We start from the raw sequence: 15,755 nt of genomic DNA, 5'->3' as shown, positions 1-15,755 counted from the left end.
GAATGGCATATGATTGAAAAGGGGGAGAGTCAAAACTGGAGGTCATGTACGCAGACTTGCAACAAGTGAGGATAACTTGATAAATGTGTGCCAAGAAAAGTTTGAATTATACATAACTTTGCAAGTGAATTTAAAGTTGTGCCATTTATGTGCCTCAAAGTGATCATAACATATTTAGCATATGTGCGTAAAAGGTGCGCCCTAATCAAAACGCCATTACCCGCTCAGTGTCATGATCCTAATGTGCTGCAGTCATACTGTAGAATTTAAGATGGCTACCTGGAGCTCCTCAGGATTTACAGTGAAGGCAGTTAAGCCAAAGCAGCAAAAACAGTGTTTTATGAGACTACTCGAAAATATTCAGCTTTTTCTTTTTTTTTGTTTTGGGATCTTATACAACTCCCCTGCTTACTTGTCTCCAAGAGTGAGTGCATGCACAACTTGGAACCAGAAATAGCACTTCAAAGTTTAGCATTACGCTGGTGCTGTGATGCCTCTGAAGGCTACAGCTGTGAGCCTCGTGAAACCCCACGCGTAAAGGCCATTTAATAAACATCTTTTGGATCCGTCATGTCTCAAAACATTGACTCAATTTTCTAACGTGTTGGATATGACGCTGTCAGCAAAGATTTTGACAAGTCAATTCAGAGAAATAACCAATAGGAAGATAGTTTTTAAATTACTGTTATATAAAGAAATTATTAGCCAAGTGAGTGTGTGTGTGCTATTTATTATTCAGCATGGGCTGTTAAAACAAAGAAATGTCATATGTTGTCCAGTTGGTTTTATCATCAACGAAAATTTAAAAAACGTGTGAGGAGGTTGAGATACTCACGAGCGGCTCTGACAATAAATTTAAGTTGTCCTGCACAAATTACTTCTGATAACCGCAGAAGTTAAATAACACATTTACGCATTTCATATTTGACATCAAAGTGGTCAACATTGCATGTGACCTTCTTTGAGGTCGCTTCACGCAATAATTTATTTTTGTCTGCAACTACAAAGATACAGCGTATAGTCCAAATATCTGCCCCACAATTTAAAGCGTTCAATAACACAAATATAGTGACAACACACAAGACATAACTCACCCAAAACAATAAAGTCATAGCTGTTAATTACAAAAGTGTAAGCAGGGCGGTACAAGAAAAATATTATGAAATAAGTTATGATAGTCAAATAAATTTTCGGCCATTCATGTTTGTCACAGAGACAAATTAGCCACCGTGCTCAAGACTATATGTACAGTAACAAACATTACTCAACATTTTCCTGACACACATTTGAGTTTTAAATTCGTCCTGTTTGATAGGTTACAAAGACAAAGTGGGAACACACAGATCATTCACACGGCATGTTGTTATGATCCATAACTAATATCTTTCTTTTAAGCATTCAAACAAAAGGCAGAAAAAAGAAACACTAAGTCTGAGGAGAATATTGCAGTAACCGATACTTACAGTACACACACGTTTTATTTTGAACTTAACTCTGCAACGGCACCACCTCCCGTGACCCTCATCTGCTGCCGTCCTGGGTCTAAAACAAAATTACCCCGGATCATAACAACAGGTCCCGTCCATTACATTTTTTTCCCCTCGGGACAATGGTCGCAGCTCGCCCTATTCACACTTACTACACACACGGATCCCACCGAGCAGAGCACGGACTGTAGTACGCGCTGAAGGGCGAACGGCTGGATATGTAAATACGATTGTATATCAAAGCGCACATTAATGGTATGTACTCCGGACTATTTTAAACCCCCACGTGGAGTTTTCCTTTGGTTAAGTTGACAAGTTTTTCTCCCGCTGACGCCGATCTTTTACGTGCGTAATTTGTGCGTAAAGTTGTCCTTCATACGATGCGGGGCGAAATGAAGATATCACTGCATTATTTATGATCCTTACAACTTTTATACTGGCAATATGCACAGTGTAGCGAGGCAGGCTGTTTTGTAATTGCAGAATCAAACGGGGGAAATTGCTGTTTCATAGCCGCGCAGCCTTTGTGCGCTGCGACAAAAGAAAGGCGACTGTATATCTGGATCAACTTTTTAGGACTTTTATTGTACAATAACCTTTGCATAACAACTATTTTTCTCAAGCGTTGCCTGAGGCACTGCGCATGCGCGCTGGCTGCTTGCTGTCACTAAAGACATTTTTCTTCACGTTGGAAACTGTCACTGGTGACGTCAATCACCGAGCTCTGACCAATTAGAGCGCAGGGTGATTGTTTAGCTCCACGGGCTGCAGCGCCTACCATGAATCTCTATTCAGTATCAAAGCGTCCTGCTGCTGCCTCTCAACCGAATGGGATTCCATGTAGTCTGCAGATAGACTTAACTTTATAAAGTCTTTTTTCTTTATTTTTCATTGCGATTAAAATATATTTGTCATCATCATTATTATTTTGCCTGCTGTCAAGTTATTCTAAAATTAGGAAGTAATGAGCGTGGATGCATTGGGAAGCCCCGTGATGGACCCTACGTTTTCCAAACGGAACACGGCGCTGAGATTAGTTGACTTGGCAGGGGCTCACCACCATCACCATCATCACCACCATACCCCTCAGAGCGTGACAGGCTTCCCGGGGTTCAGCAGCCATCCACACTCAATGGCTCACTCGCACCCTGGGGAGATTACTGCGGAACCCCGCCTGGGGCCGAGTCCATTCGGGCCAGAACACATGGGGCACTCCGCGGCCCTCAAAATCAGCCCAGCCCATCATTATCCCCACCACCATCACCACCACCACAATCATCATATGGCAGGCCACAGTGAAGTGGTCTCCAGTCAAACGGGAGCTTTTGGCCCGGTTCAGGCGACATCGGTCCCCTATTCTATGTCTCACACGGCCCAGGCTTTATCCGCAGGTAGGGATTTCCTCATCCGGAGAGATCTGACAGCTCAAGCCATGCCAGTACTGACTGACCAGACTGCTGGTTCAGCCTCTCACCACGGAATGTTTGTCTCAACAACAGGTAGCTACCCCGGACACTATGGTCATCACCCTGACGCTGGGAACCATACCCTCTTCTCCGGACTCCATCACGACCAGCCTTCTAGCGGATCACCGGGTGGCCAAGCGTTGAATGGACAAATAAGGTTAGGACTACCTGGAGAAATGTACGTTAGGTCTGATCACTTGAGTCAAGTGGCAAGCTCCAGGGCTGATCCGTTCTCCGCCTCGCCGTTGCATGGCTACGGTGGTCTGAATCTGAACATGAATCTTAGCGCTCACCACCACCACCACCACGGAGCCGGTGCCTTTTTCCGCTACATGAGGCAGCCGATAAAGCAAGAGCTGATTTGCAAGTGGCTGGAACCGGAGCACTCGCCGAAGAAACTTTGCTCCAAAACTTACAGCACCATGCACGAACTCGTAACGCATGTGACGGTGGAGCACGTTGGAGGACCGGAGCAGGCGAACCATATATGTTTTTGGGAAGAGTGTCCGAGGGAAGGCAAACCATTTAAAGCCAAGTACAAACTTGTAAATCACATTCGAGTGCACACCGGGGAGAAACCGTTTCCATGCCCATTCCCTGGCTGTGGGAAAGTGTTCGCGAGATCCGAGAATCTTAAGATCCACAAAAGGACGCACACAGGTCAGTAGCTTTATATTCCTAAAAATAAATGTTGCAGAAATGTAATATGTGAAATTAAATCATCAAGTTGCATGCTGAAATTCAGATTTAATCTTTACAAAATTATCCACACACGCACGTGCTGTTTTGCATAATTTTCACGTTGTGTTTTTTATGATTTTTAATTGAATTTAATTTAATTTTACGCATTTAAAATATCCTCTGACGTACCAAAGCAATTAATCAATCCGTGCTGCTGATACATCAGCACGCAGCAGCCACTGCCCACCTGTTTGTTGTGAGTTGCATCGCAAGTTTTTGCAAAGGGACTGAGCTTTGGGGGATTATGATACAGCTCACTCAGGCGTTTGACGGTTCGACCTCTTGTTTACACCACAGCACAAAAGACTGAGGCCCACGTCAGGACGTGTTCGTGTAGTTTAGAGCATGCCAGATAATGACTGGCAGTAACGTTGGAAATGTGCATCTTCACACTCACTGTGACTGATATGATGATGATGATGATGATGTTTTTTTTTTCCAGACACTTGTTGCTCTGTTTATTAACTGTTTAATGCATGCTCCATATCCCAACTACTAATTATAGTTTGGAATGCATTTTTAGATTTAAAGCCACGAATAAAGGCGCAGTTTTATTTTACATATATGCATTAGAGTATTTGCAGCCTCATGTTATTCCCCCAGCAGAGTGATATGACATGTGTGCATGGTGAAATAGTAAGCCTGCTCCTGGAATGATCAGCTCTTGATAGCCTTTAGCCAAAGCAACAAGTTGACAAGTGCAGACGGCTGAAATAATTCACCAACAGGTTGGCAGAGCTGACTGCGTCTATAATGACTGACGTGTGTATATGCGATACAGCTCCAAGCAGCAGCAGCAGCTCGCGTTGAACTTTTTTTTTTTTAAAAAAAAAAAACAAACATATAATGCTACAATATGGCTGCTTGCCTCTGTGACCCAGTGACGTGCTGTGGAGCCAGTGAGGGGGGGAAATAAGGCCTCAAAATGTCGAGTCAGACTTGTAAATGAACACAATGACTACATTCCTTTTTTCGTCGGTGGCTGCATGGCACACTCCCCCCTCTCTGCTCCATTTCTGCACCCTATGTATTATTCATATAATTTGCTCACATTACCTAAGTACAAATCTGTTAAATTATTTCTGTGTGTTGACTCCCAAGGGGCCTGGTCTTTGGTATCATGTTTAAAACCTATCCGAAAGTGTGGTTATGACTGGGGCTGCCCCTGGGGTCTGTTCCTCGACGGTTTCTTGTACTACACTAATATCCTTGATTGGCTCTCTCAACCCAACAGCTGAAGGTCAAATTGATATTCAACCCGCAAGTGTAATTAGACAGAGGCAATTACATATTCTCAAAAGCTTTAATCGGAGGAGAAAAATCAGCAGTGGATGATTTCCGTGTAATTTATTCAGACCGTCTTTTTTTTTTTTTGCCTTGTCATAATCAGGTAGAAATACTTATTATTAAGACGCAAAAATTAGAGCCAGTCCATAACCATTTGCAGGGATTCAAATAGCAGACAGAATGCGTTAGCACACAGTGGGTGTAGCCTGGCTGTGGCGATACTTTCATTTATCATGATTTTTCAGTTGGTTTTAGGCCTGCTATGTCTGTGCTCATAGCTTGTCTGTTTTGACGTATGCCTTAATGCATGTAGACGCCAGGTATAGACCCAGGACAGTGGGGGTTCAGCCCTCCTGTTTACACCAGACTGAGGCTCATGCATGAGTGTAATGTCTGGTGTAAACAGGAGGCAGGTCTGACCAAGTAGGCACACTTTTTAAAAGTGTATGTAGGGGAGAGTGTGTACTGTAAAAACAAAACAAAAAAATATACGAATTTAATTAAATTTGGAAAAAAAAAAAAAAAAGTGGCGGTAAATGGACCAGCTTTATATATATATATATATTCTAAATTTATGTATTTATTTTAATTAATTAATTTATTTTCATTGGGTCACAGATACTTGGATACTTGTTGCTTGGTTTATTTGAACGCATGCATGCCCATAAAGTGGGGTTAGCCACTTTATTAGTGTGTTTAGAGATTTGCAACTGAAGTTGATGGTGGTCTCATAAAATAAATAAATACATAAATATGATAATGTCTCAGAGTTAAATACATTATTATTTTTTTTAATCCACAATTTACTGATTTATGTGTCATTGTGTCACCACCACTGTTAACAGGTGAGAAGCCCTTCAAATGTGAGTTTGACGGCTGCGACAGACGCTTCGCCAACAGCAGTGACCGGAAAAAGCACTCCCACGTCCACACCAGCGATAAGCCCTACAACTGCAAAGTGAGAGGCTGCGATAAGTCCTACACACACCCCAGCTCCCTGAGGAAACACATGAAGGTGCACTGCAAGTCCCCCCCGCCCAGCTCAGGCTACGAGTCCTCCACCCCGTCCCTTGTCTCCCCCTCCTCAGACTTGGGCCGGGAGCCAGGAGGCTCCTCGGTGCTGTCGGAGCCGGTGGGAGCCTCCCAGCCCGCGAATTTAAGTGAATGGTACGTGTGCCACAGTTCAGGTGCCAGCGGCGCCCAAACACCGCCCAGCGGGCCCTCCACACCCGACCCCACAGACGAGCCACCTTACAGAAACCCAGAACCGAGGGACGCGTTTTAATCCAATTGGACTCAAACACGGTGCCAGAAGTGACAGAACACATTTTCAAAAGCTTAACTATTAAAAATGGTTTGGCTTCGGTGCCTATACGCCTGCGAAGGCCCACTGGTCCCCCTTTTGGATGAGCCACCAAACAAGACACCCCAGAGCCAAGAGACGCATTTGAACCACATTGGAAGGAAAAAGTGCAAACCTTAAAGACGTGCTAATTTCCAGGCACAGTTAAAAGAATATATTTTCAAACCTCAGCTACTCAAAATGGTTGGCTCAGTGCCTACGCGCCCTGACGGCCCACTTGTCCACTTGTGGAGAGAGTCGTGTAAATCCGTTAGACTATGTGGTACATTATTGTAGGCTAGGCATGTTGGTGTACAATTATTTTGTAAATTCGAGTTTCGACTTCGATATGTTTTTATTTATTTTTCAATCTGATATTTTGTATTATCGAACCAAAGTGCATGTTTCAATTAGGGCGAAGATGTACATTTGTAAATTTTGTAAGTTTCGATGTGTTGATGTTGATAGTTTTGGAAGGATCTGTCTCCAAGCAGTTTCTCACCGGTCACTGCGGTTATTTGTACAAACATTTTATGTTTACAGCTATTTTTTCTTTTCCATTTGTGCAGAGGGTCAACAATTGAACTGTTTCATACGCCTGCAGTATTTGATATACGACCGTGAAATTATAAATGTTTTATCAAAGTGGGCATTTTGTGATTTTGTATCATTGTCGTCAATATTTTTTTTCCTTTTTGGATATCTGAAATCGAGCGGCACTCAAAATGCGTACCGAATTGCCTTGTAATTTGTGAGTATTTTGAATAAATCTTGTATGACTAAAGTGAAAACTCTGCTGAGAGATTCGGGTCTATGTGGGATTTACAGCCGGTTGTCAATTATCTGAAAAAGTGGTTGCATTCATGGAGAAAATGTGCAGAATACATGCCTTGTTTATGTCTTTAAAAATAATATTTCCATAAAGATAATGCCTCCTTTACGCACAGCTCTAAAACCCAGTAATAACAAACCCCACGTCTACTTTTTTTAGATCCAGATAAAACTGCTGCAAACTCAAAGAAATAAAATATAATGAAAGGTTTTTTAACAACACATTTTAAAGATGTGATTTTCCAAAATGTTTCTCGGGGAACTTAAAGTGCGCACCGCTTGCGTAAAAGTCTTACTTTTCTCAGCTGAGCTTTGGTTTGATGCAGACGTGGGCAGAGTGTGATGAAGGGGGCTACAATATTCTGATCCAGACTTCAAAGAGCATTTGGTACAAAGAGCCATTTTTTTCACGACGGTGAATCCTCATGGTGAATTAAGATTTCTATAGCAATAGCCAAGTCAAACTCAAATGATATGGGGCCAAGTCCGTGGACTCAAAAGCCCGCTCTAAAGAATGTAATATTTGCTTCCCATGGGGTAGGAAACGGTAATCTATGTCCTTTATATTGCAGACGAGGGCAGTATAAAGAAGAAAAATATATTCTTTTGCTCCAGGCCTACTTTACGACAATCAAAGGAGACGCCGCTAAAACGCAGTTGTCCCACACCATAATAGACTTGCATTGCAAGAGGGCCGAGCTGCTCCATGGTTAAATTTAACCATAATCATATTTTAGGCTCTGTACATGAAAAACCATAAAAGCTTAGCAGCCTATAATGATAACTGCACAGTTAAAAGTTAACGTTTAAATTAATTCTCTCAGCTTTGAGCACCGCTTTTTCCTCAGTAGTGTAAAATAAAAGGTGTAAAAGAAGCTTAAAGAGGAGTGAAAACATGCAGCTAACCAGAAACCTGAAGAGCTCTGCTGCGTTGGGAAAACTTTTGGCTGAGGGCTGAATTTTTTTACTCCCGGCCTTGACTAAGGCAGAAGTGGGTGGAAACAACGCAGCTACAACTCTCTGATACGTTTATAGAGTTTGGTTAAGTGCATGACAGTTTGCTCTGTGGAAGAGGCCCAGCTCAGAGAAAAGAATAAACACTAAAGCAAATAGGAGAAGAAGAAGAAGAAGATGATGATGCCTGTTTTGGCACCAGCTCTTGTGCGTAAAAGATTAAGAAAAAAAGAGGAAGGAAGAAAGAAAAACAACAAGATAGTTGGATCTCAATTGAAAGTGGGAGTCTTTGAAGTGGAAGTTGATATCAGAGGGATTCTTCTAGGTCGTCTGAACGACGTTGATGACACGGAAAGCCTTTTGTCACCGATTTGTTGGGCTCCACTCTATTGGGCTCCTCTCTATTGGGCCGTCTAAAGCTTTTAGTTCCAGTCGTCAAAATGGACAAGAACTAACTGAGTCGCGTAAAAACATTTTCCATTCAGCCGCTGAAAGTGAAGGATGGGCAACATTTAAAGGCTTGTTTCATTAGAAGAAGAAACAAAAAAAAAAAGAAGAAGCGAAAGAGTTAAAACATGAGGTGCAATTTTTCAGCCAAAGCATTTCTGAATTTGATCTTTACTGCAGGGGAAAAGATCAAAGACACAAATATGGCCTTGAATTCATTTAAAAGCCACAAAGAGAAATAAAAATCATGCACCAGTGCTGCAGGACTGCACGTCTGCTCTGCTACACTTCACTGACCTTTACATATATAGTGACCTTTAGGATTTATGGCTTTAACCAAAAACAAACACGCTGTCTGCAGTCAGAAATGAAGCCGGGGCGAGCAGGCATGGCTGCAAAGTTGGATCCTGAGAGTTAGGGTATAAGTGCGAGCAGAGATAAAATGTGATGAGTTCGATTTTTATTGTGAAAGTTAAATTCCCGGCGCGCAGACAGTGGATACAGCAGGCACTGTGAGAGAGGATCTTAGACAACTGGGTTCACTCATCGGGGCTTCCCACCTTCAGCTGAGCGACACCCTCTGATCTGATATCAGCTCTGGGGTCAAGAATCAAGAACAGGTGTGTGTGCGTGTGTGCATGTGTGTGTGTGTGTGTGTGTGAGAGAGAGAGAGAGACAGAGTGAGAAAGAGAGGCTCCACTTGAGCTGCAGCACCAATCCAACTCAGGAAGCTGATGGTTGCAGCCTCACAAGTAATGTACATTAATTATAGAATAGATGATGTTGGGAAAAAGAAAAGGAAAGGGAAGGGGAGGTTTTGAGGTTTCCAAAGCGCAACAAAAAAATAAAATGAATCCATTTCGCTCCTCACAAGGCCCTCTCACCACCACTGCTGCATCCTGAGGCTCATTTGAGTGTGAAATATCATTTCTTTGTAAAATAATGGAGGCGGTAATCCTACTTCCGGAAACTGTCCGGCATTATTGAACAAAACCCTTTTAATAGGGGGATTAGCAGTCTAGGAGTAAAAGCCTCACTCACCCCTCCACACCACCCCTCCCTTCCCCCCCCCCCCCTCCACGCCCACCCCACGCTCCAACACCACCACCACCATCAGCACCTCCAACACCAACCAGGTCATAATTATCAGGAATGAAGTGGCCGAAATTGGCATGGCAAATAAAGAGACAGACAGGTGCAACAGACCCACCAGAGACAGACCGGAAACGCACTGATCTGAGTATTTATTACAGCCAGTAAATACAGTTTAGATGAATTAAACGTGGCTGTAAAAATATTAACAATTTTTATAGTTTTATTTTTTTCCATTTAAGCATTTTATAGTTATTTTTTTCTTTTTTTTTTTAAAGGGACATTACACTTTATTTCTCAGACTTTGATCGAGTGCGCAGAGAAGCAGGTCAAAAAGGCAAAACCACGCGCACCCACAAGTTAAGTACACCCATAAAGCTTGTCGTGCATATTGAATATTTTATTCTGATAACGTCCAAGGTTAGTTTGCAAAGGGAGGGATTTACAGGATCACATGGCTGCACATGGCTGTGATGTATCGACCATACCCCGAGCTTCCGTCATAAAGATTTATGCCGAACCTTTAAAGCTAAATTAACTGTATTCCGCATATAAAAAGGTGCGCAAGCAGAGTTAAGGCAGGTTTAAGGCTACACCCCTGCGGTAGCTTTTGTATATAGCAGGCAAACCTCACATAAGTCACCTGGGGGAAAAAAAAAAAAAAAAAAATCAGTGCCAGTAAGACCTTATAGGCTACACCGCCCCCTCCACCTCCACCCTCCTGCACACTCCCCGGGTTTTCGGATTACCGTCATCCACAAGATTTCAGGAAACCAAGTTATTTCACTTCCATAGATGAGCGGGCTCCCTCCAATGCGAATCAGCCCCCCAGTAGCCTATAGGCCCGAACACGGGTTTCTAACAACCGCCACATTATATGGCAGAATGTGCCACATACTTCACACCTGCACTCTGAATAGCAGCTCCCTTTCAGTGTATGATACGCCTGTTGGCCTTGGGCTCAATGCAGCTGCATGAATGAATCAGCGACCCGCTTATTTGGTCTCTTTTGATCTGAGATCTGCTTCTCTCATTTGATCTCGCAGCAGCCTGAGCTATGACTAGTTAGCGAGAGCTGTGATGACTTGCTTCATTAACGCACGCGACTGGATATATGTAAGGGAACTTGTTGCTGCAACTTGGGCAAACAGATCCAAATATTGTTAGTCAGGTGTGTGTGTGTGCATATGGAGAGGAGGATTAAAAACGTGCAATAGTTAGTGCAGCATGACGCACGGATTTTTCCCCCCTGCAGAACATGACTCGTTATTTCACATGACAACAAACTTATTTAGGATTTTAAAATTATTCAGAGCTCAGGCATGCACATGCTCGTGCAAACTTCACATTCACAAAACTGAGCCATGCATCACGCAGAATAAATTGACTTGAATTCAAGGACCTGCCCTTTAAGTCGATCTGACGCACAGCCATTTATCACAACTTGGATTTATCATCTTCTGCTGACCCCTCCGTGATCCGAGTGACGCTAATATCAGACCCAAGCAGCGAACAGGTGTGTTCAGCCCAACAAAAATATTAAATATACAGCACATAGGAATGTTTCCAGAAGGCCTCATGCTCCAAGTTTCAGTACAGAACAACAACATAAAAAATCATGTATATATGACCTGAGAAGTTGAGATATAGCCAGGGCTGCTGAAATCAAAATAAAATAACGATTTTCTTGGAAGTGGTTCACAAACAAGGAAATGGACCGTTTTAGGACAAAAAACCCTCCTACTGATTTAGCCAAAGCCATAATGGCAAAAGTGCGTTTATACACTCGATAAAAGAGACAGTATATCATCATATATCAAAATAACACAGAGTATTAGGGGATGCAAATGCTGCCAGCATTATGAATCATTGCTTTATCTGCACTATTTCACACGTCAGATGGGAAATATGTTCCGAACAGACACAGTTTGAGAAGAAACATAATGCACGTGATCAGTCTAGCAGTATCGAAAGACTTTGGGTCATTTCGCCATCTCCCGCAGGAAAGACATTACGCCTCCCATATTTACATACTCTTTAATATTTGTCAAACATTCATAAATTACAAACTAATGAAATGTTCGACGGTCCTCGGAGATGGAGCTAATGAAGACATAGACTTTTGCTTTTGACGTATCTTTGTTAGGTTTAATACCATTCTCTCTGGCACGCACTATTAACTATTATTATACTTATGTCAGGCCACCGCTGACACGTTACGACATCAGGATCACCTGCTGGAGGTGGGCACGCCATGGGATATAAATGGCCTCCATCTATAATGCCAGTAGCCTGCATAAAAAGTATTAAGTGTTTGTGAGATTATAAAATGTGGATTCAAATTCTGGGAGGTTTGCACTGCGCAAAAATGGGCAAAAATATTATTATTTTTTAAAAATAGATCGAAGTTTCTTTTTTTTTAAGTTTCATTTTGGAGCAAATTTGAAAAGTAAAAATTATTATATTTTTATATTTTCAATTTTCTGTGAGAAATATTGTTGAAATAGATATGTTTTTGCAGTGCACGCAGCTTGTGTGACCACTACAACGTCAAGAGGTACTTAAAGGACTGAACCTGTGAAACGAAGAAAGAGAGGCAGAGAGGAAGAGGAGGGGGAGATATTAATTATGGAGCCAGCGTAGAGTTAATTTCCGCTCAGGCCAGCCATTTATTTATTCATTCATTCATCGTCCTTATTATTATTATTATTATTATTATTATTATTATTATTATTATATTTTTTCCCTCCTTCCTCTGACCCAACATGTGCCAAAGCTGCACATCCCCACACACTGCACTTGATCAAAAAAACGATACACGAACTTGAAACACTTTGAAATTCAATGAATGGGAGGTATTGTCAGCGCAACAATATAGATCCTTGGAGACGTGTTTATTTGACAGAGCAAATCCCCAGCGTGTCAAGGTTGTCATATTCCCCTCAATGTCCGATGCAAATGCCGCGGCATAATCAGATGCAGCAGCATGACGCGTTTATTACTTTGTCAATCATTTTGATACGACAGTATTGAAACAAAGCGAGCCCACGTCCGGTAATAGAATTAAAGAAAAACCCTTTCAGCGGCAGGCAATTTCAATTTGACGCGTAAACCATATGTGGAGAGGTCAGCGGGTCTTTATCTGTGCGTGAAAACTTTATTGACACTCACATTTCAGCTGCAATAACAATAATAATAATAATAATAGTTTGTGCGCAATAATCGTGCGTAAAAACACATTTTACTTTGGAGAGTCTTCAAAACGAAGCAGAATTAAAGGCACTTGATTCTCCAAAGCAACACAAAGCAGGACTTTCTTTTAAATTATTCCTACTTCAGCGCAGAAGGCGCAACGCGAGGCTTATTCTCCTTGTCCATGAGTTAATTCATCAAAAGGAAAAAGTTTCAATACGATTTTTTTCCTGGTTTCAATAATAAGTCGACCACTGCGACATTCTTTGAGCTTAGGCTATCTTCATAATACTGATTTGTGTAGCCTAGGAAACTACTCAGACCAGAGCAGACCCAAGCTCAAGGGGATTTTTTTGTGTGCATTTATTTCTCCAAATTCACCCTTAAGGCTGGGTAAAAACAGCCACCAGTAGAGAGGCATTTTTAGTTTTATTCTACGGAATATATATGCTAAAAATAAGCAGAGGAGCAGACAAGGTAAGAGTCGTTTTTCCTCATGTTATTGCACATATATTAAAGAAAAAAAAAACACGTGAATGATATGTGAGAGTGTGTTAAGAGCTGTCAGGAAATCAGCCTCTGAGTCCTTACCCAACGTTAAGGCTGTCTAATTTCTAGGCATAATTAACTTTATGCTCAAAATCAATTGTTTCCTGTACACAGCCAGGGTCCAGGACGGCAAGCAGTGAGAGGCCTATTTGAGCATGTGAGAAAGCAGGAAGCAGCCCTACCTGCCACTCATTAAGCCCACAAAAACTCAATACAAAGAGGGGGGAAGAAGGATTAGACCTGCTCGTTATACCTGCCGCGCAATTAACACTACTTATTCTTCTAATCCCTCTGTTCTAGAAATAATTGAACTTGCAATAATAATAGAAAAGAAAAGCAAGCATGGCCCGATGCTTAAATTGTAAGAAAATGCATATTTTTGGGAGGCATGATAATTATTATAATAATGTGTTTATTATAGCAGGAATTCAGGTTTCTGTCTTTTTCTGTGTGTGTTGGTGAGGAGAGGAGGAGGAGGAGAGGAGAGGAGGGGGTTGCCTTCAAGGAGCCCAAAGAATCCTGCTGCTGATTTGTGGAGAATACTCTTCCTCTTAATTTCATCTGAATCAGGTTGAGAATCAGCATCTTCCTCCTCCTCCTCCTCAGCCGCCACCGCCGCCATAAAGCGGGGGTAATCACATCCCCTTTAGAAACGGAGGTAGCTGCAACTCTTTGTCCCCGTTGTGTTGTAGGTGAATCGGAGCACACTTGAACTGAAAGAGGACTTGACCTTTGCCTTTATGTTTTCCCCCCAATGTTTGTCTAAATCACAATTGTCTTTTGTGAGGGGACATGCGCTGCCGTGACACGTCCTATTGAGCGGATGGATGTTCGCAGTCAGACGGGCTGGAGAGGACGTCAATGGCACATAGGTGTTTGGAAACTTTGTGGTGATCTGCCCAGAAAACACAGAAGATAAAATGGCAAGAAATGTTCACAAAATGTGCTCCAAGTGTCACAACAGGCCCAAACTAGTTCCCATAGGTGATTAATTTCTCGCTTCTGTGTGCACCAAACGTGTTTAAAGCGCACTGAAGGGCCCCCGTGAAGCTCCTGCGCGCACATGCTTCATATTGCAGGGAGGGATAAACTTGTTACCATTCATGTCACCGCATAGGTCTACCTGCAGCTCTGCTGGATGGACACACGGGTCAGTGGAGCTCTCGGAGGTGGGATTCCTCCAGGTTTTTCTGTCATTGTTCTCTCATGAGTCGACTGTAAACAAACAGTGGCCTACATAGCGTGAGGTGGTGCTGATTTATGGAGAGGTGGCTGAAGTGTGGAGTCATCACACGGCAAATTAAAACTAAAATATTAAGAAAGAAGTATTTTTTTCTATTAAATTAAATGTCATTTAAAATATTTTTTAGATAAATAAATACATTTTAATCTGTAAAAAAAAATAAAATAAAAACTTTTTTTTTTTTTTTACAGTGCAATTTTTTTTGTTAAAATTCACCTTAAAGGCGCAGTTGGTATTTTTTGACCACTTGCGTAAAATTAACTCCGCTACAGTGTCTAAAATAAAGTCTATAAAATAGTTATATGTTCCTGTTTTTATCATTTACAAATACACACACACACACACACACACACACACACACACACACGCACACAAATAATCTAATAATGTACTTTAAAATTTAAAAAACAACATGATTTATTTATTTCACGCAAAGCCTGTCAATCTCCTCGATGCCAAATCTATACATGTGTTTCCAATTTTACTGCCTGGACTTTACACCATAACGCGATTAAACCCGTGCAAGAAATATGACTCATGTCAATACCTAAAATACAGTAAATCAATCAAAAACAAGAAATACGCGCACGCAGATATGCGCACCATCACCAGAGGACTTATTTGGATGCACGCAACAACAGCATCGCGGCTCTGACCCTCCTTCCAACAGCCTCTGGACGCGTTGTGACACTCTAGTTGTCAGTTTTCACAGTATCTTTATTTTCTGTGTTGCAGTTACTCTCAGCACTCGCTCAAGTAAACTGCGGGAAAGTTGCTTGGGAGCGATAGAAATACTAACGGAGCCAGTAAACCACTGCTGTTTATGACAGGAGGGACATGATGGCGATGCTCGCAGCCTATAGGGGAGCAGGGATGTGTTCATTTATCATGAGTGGCAGCGTGTGAGGTGACATGGAAAACAGAGACAGCAGAGCCCCCCCCCCCCCCCCCCCCCTTCCTTTTCTTCATCATAAAGCTTCATCAAATGGCTCTATATGATGATAATTACACTGCTGAGTGTTGGAAGAGCTTTTTTTTTGCTCATACATGTGCAGGTTTACAGAATATAAGAGGATGTAAAGTTGAAGTGTCTTTGAGATTGAAGGGAGTGTACTGCAACAGGA

General features: G+C 42.0%; 2 protein-coding genes across 10 annotated transcripts in view; both read left to right on the top strand.

Annotated features, from left to right (window-relative positions):
* The window catches only part of LOC117264408 (phospholipid scramblase 1), a 222,704-nt gene that overhangs the window by 110,561 nt on the left and 96,388 nt on the right, over positions 1-15,755 (top strand). Inside the window, exon 1 of one of the 8 annotated variants that reach the window (XM_078162432.1) lies at positions 13,193-13,316. The exons of the other annotated variants lie outside the window; for them this stretch is intronic. The gene's annotated coding sequence lies outside the window, so the exon portion shown is untranslated. Of the gene's footprint in view, positions 1-13,192; positions 13,317-15,755 lie in introns of those variants that run through there. 8 annotated transcript variants of the gene reach the window in all.
* zic4 (zic family member 4) lies at positions 22-7,114 on the top strand. Of its 2 annotated transcripts, XM_033638328.2 has the most exons (3): positions 2,259-2,878; positions 2,987-3,613; positions 5,827-7,114. In XM_033638328.2, the coding sequence occupies exons 1-3, from the start codon at positions 2,452-2,454 to the stop codon at positions 6,264-6,266; spliced, it is 1,494 nt and encodes a 497-aa protein (XP_033494219.1). In that variant the 5' UTR covers positions 2,259-2,451; the 3' UTR covers positions 6,267-7,114. The 2 variants fall into 2 exon arrangements, with proteins under 2 accessions (XP_033494218.1, XP_033494219.1); XM_033638327.2 differs by having other exon boundaries at positions 22-3,613.

The sequence above is a fragment of the Epinephelus lanceolatus genome, chromosome 20, assembly GCF_041903045.1.
Source record: "Epinephelus lanceolatus isolate andai-2023 chromosome 20, ASM4190304v1, whole genome shotgun sequence".
Taxonomy (NCBI): Eukaryota; Metazoa; Chordata; class Actinopteri; order Perciformes; family Serranidae; genus Epinephelus; species Epinephelus lanceolatus.
Note: the sequence above shows the minus strand (reverse complement) of the source record. Positions and strands in the feature narration are given on the sequence as shown.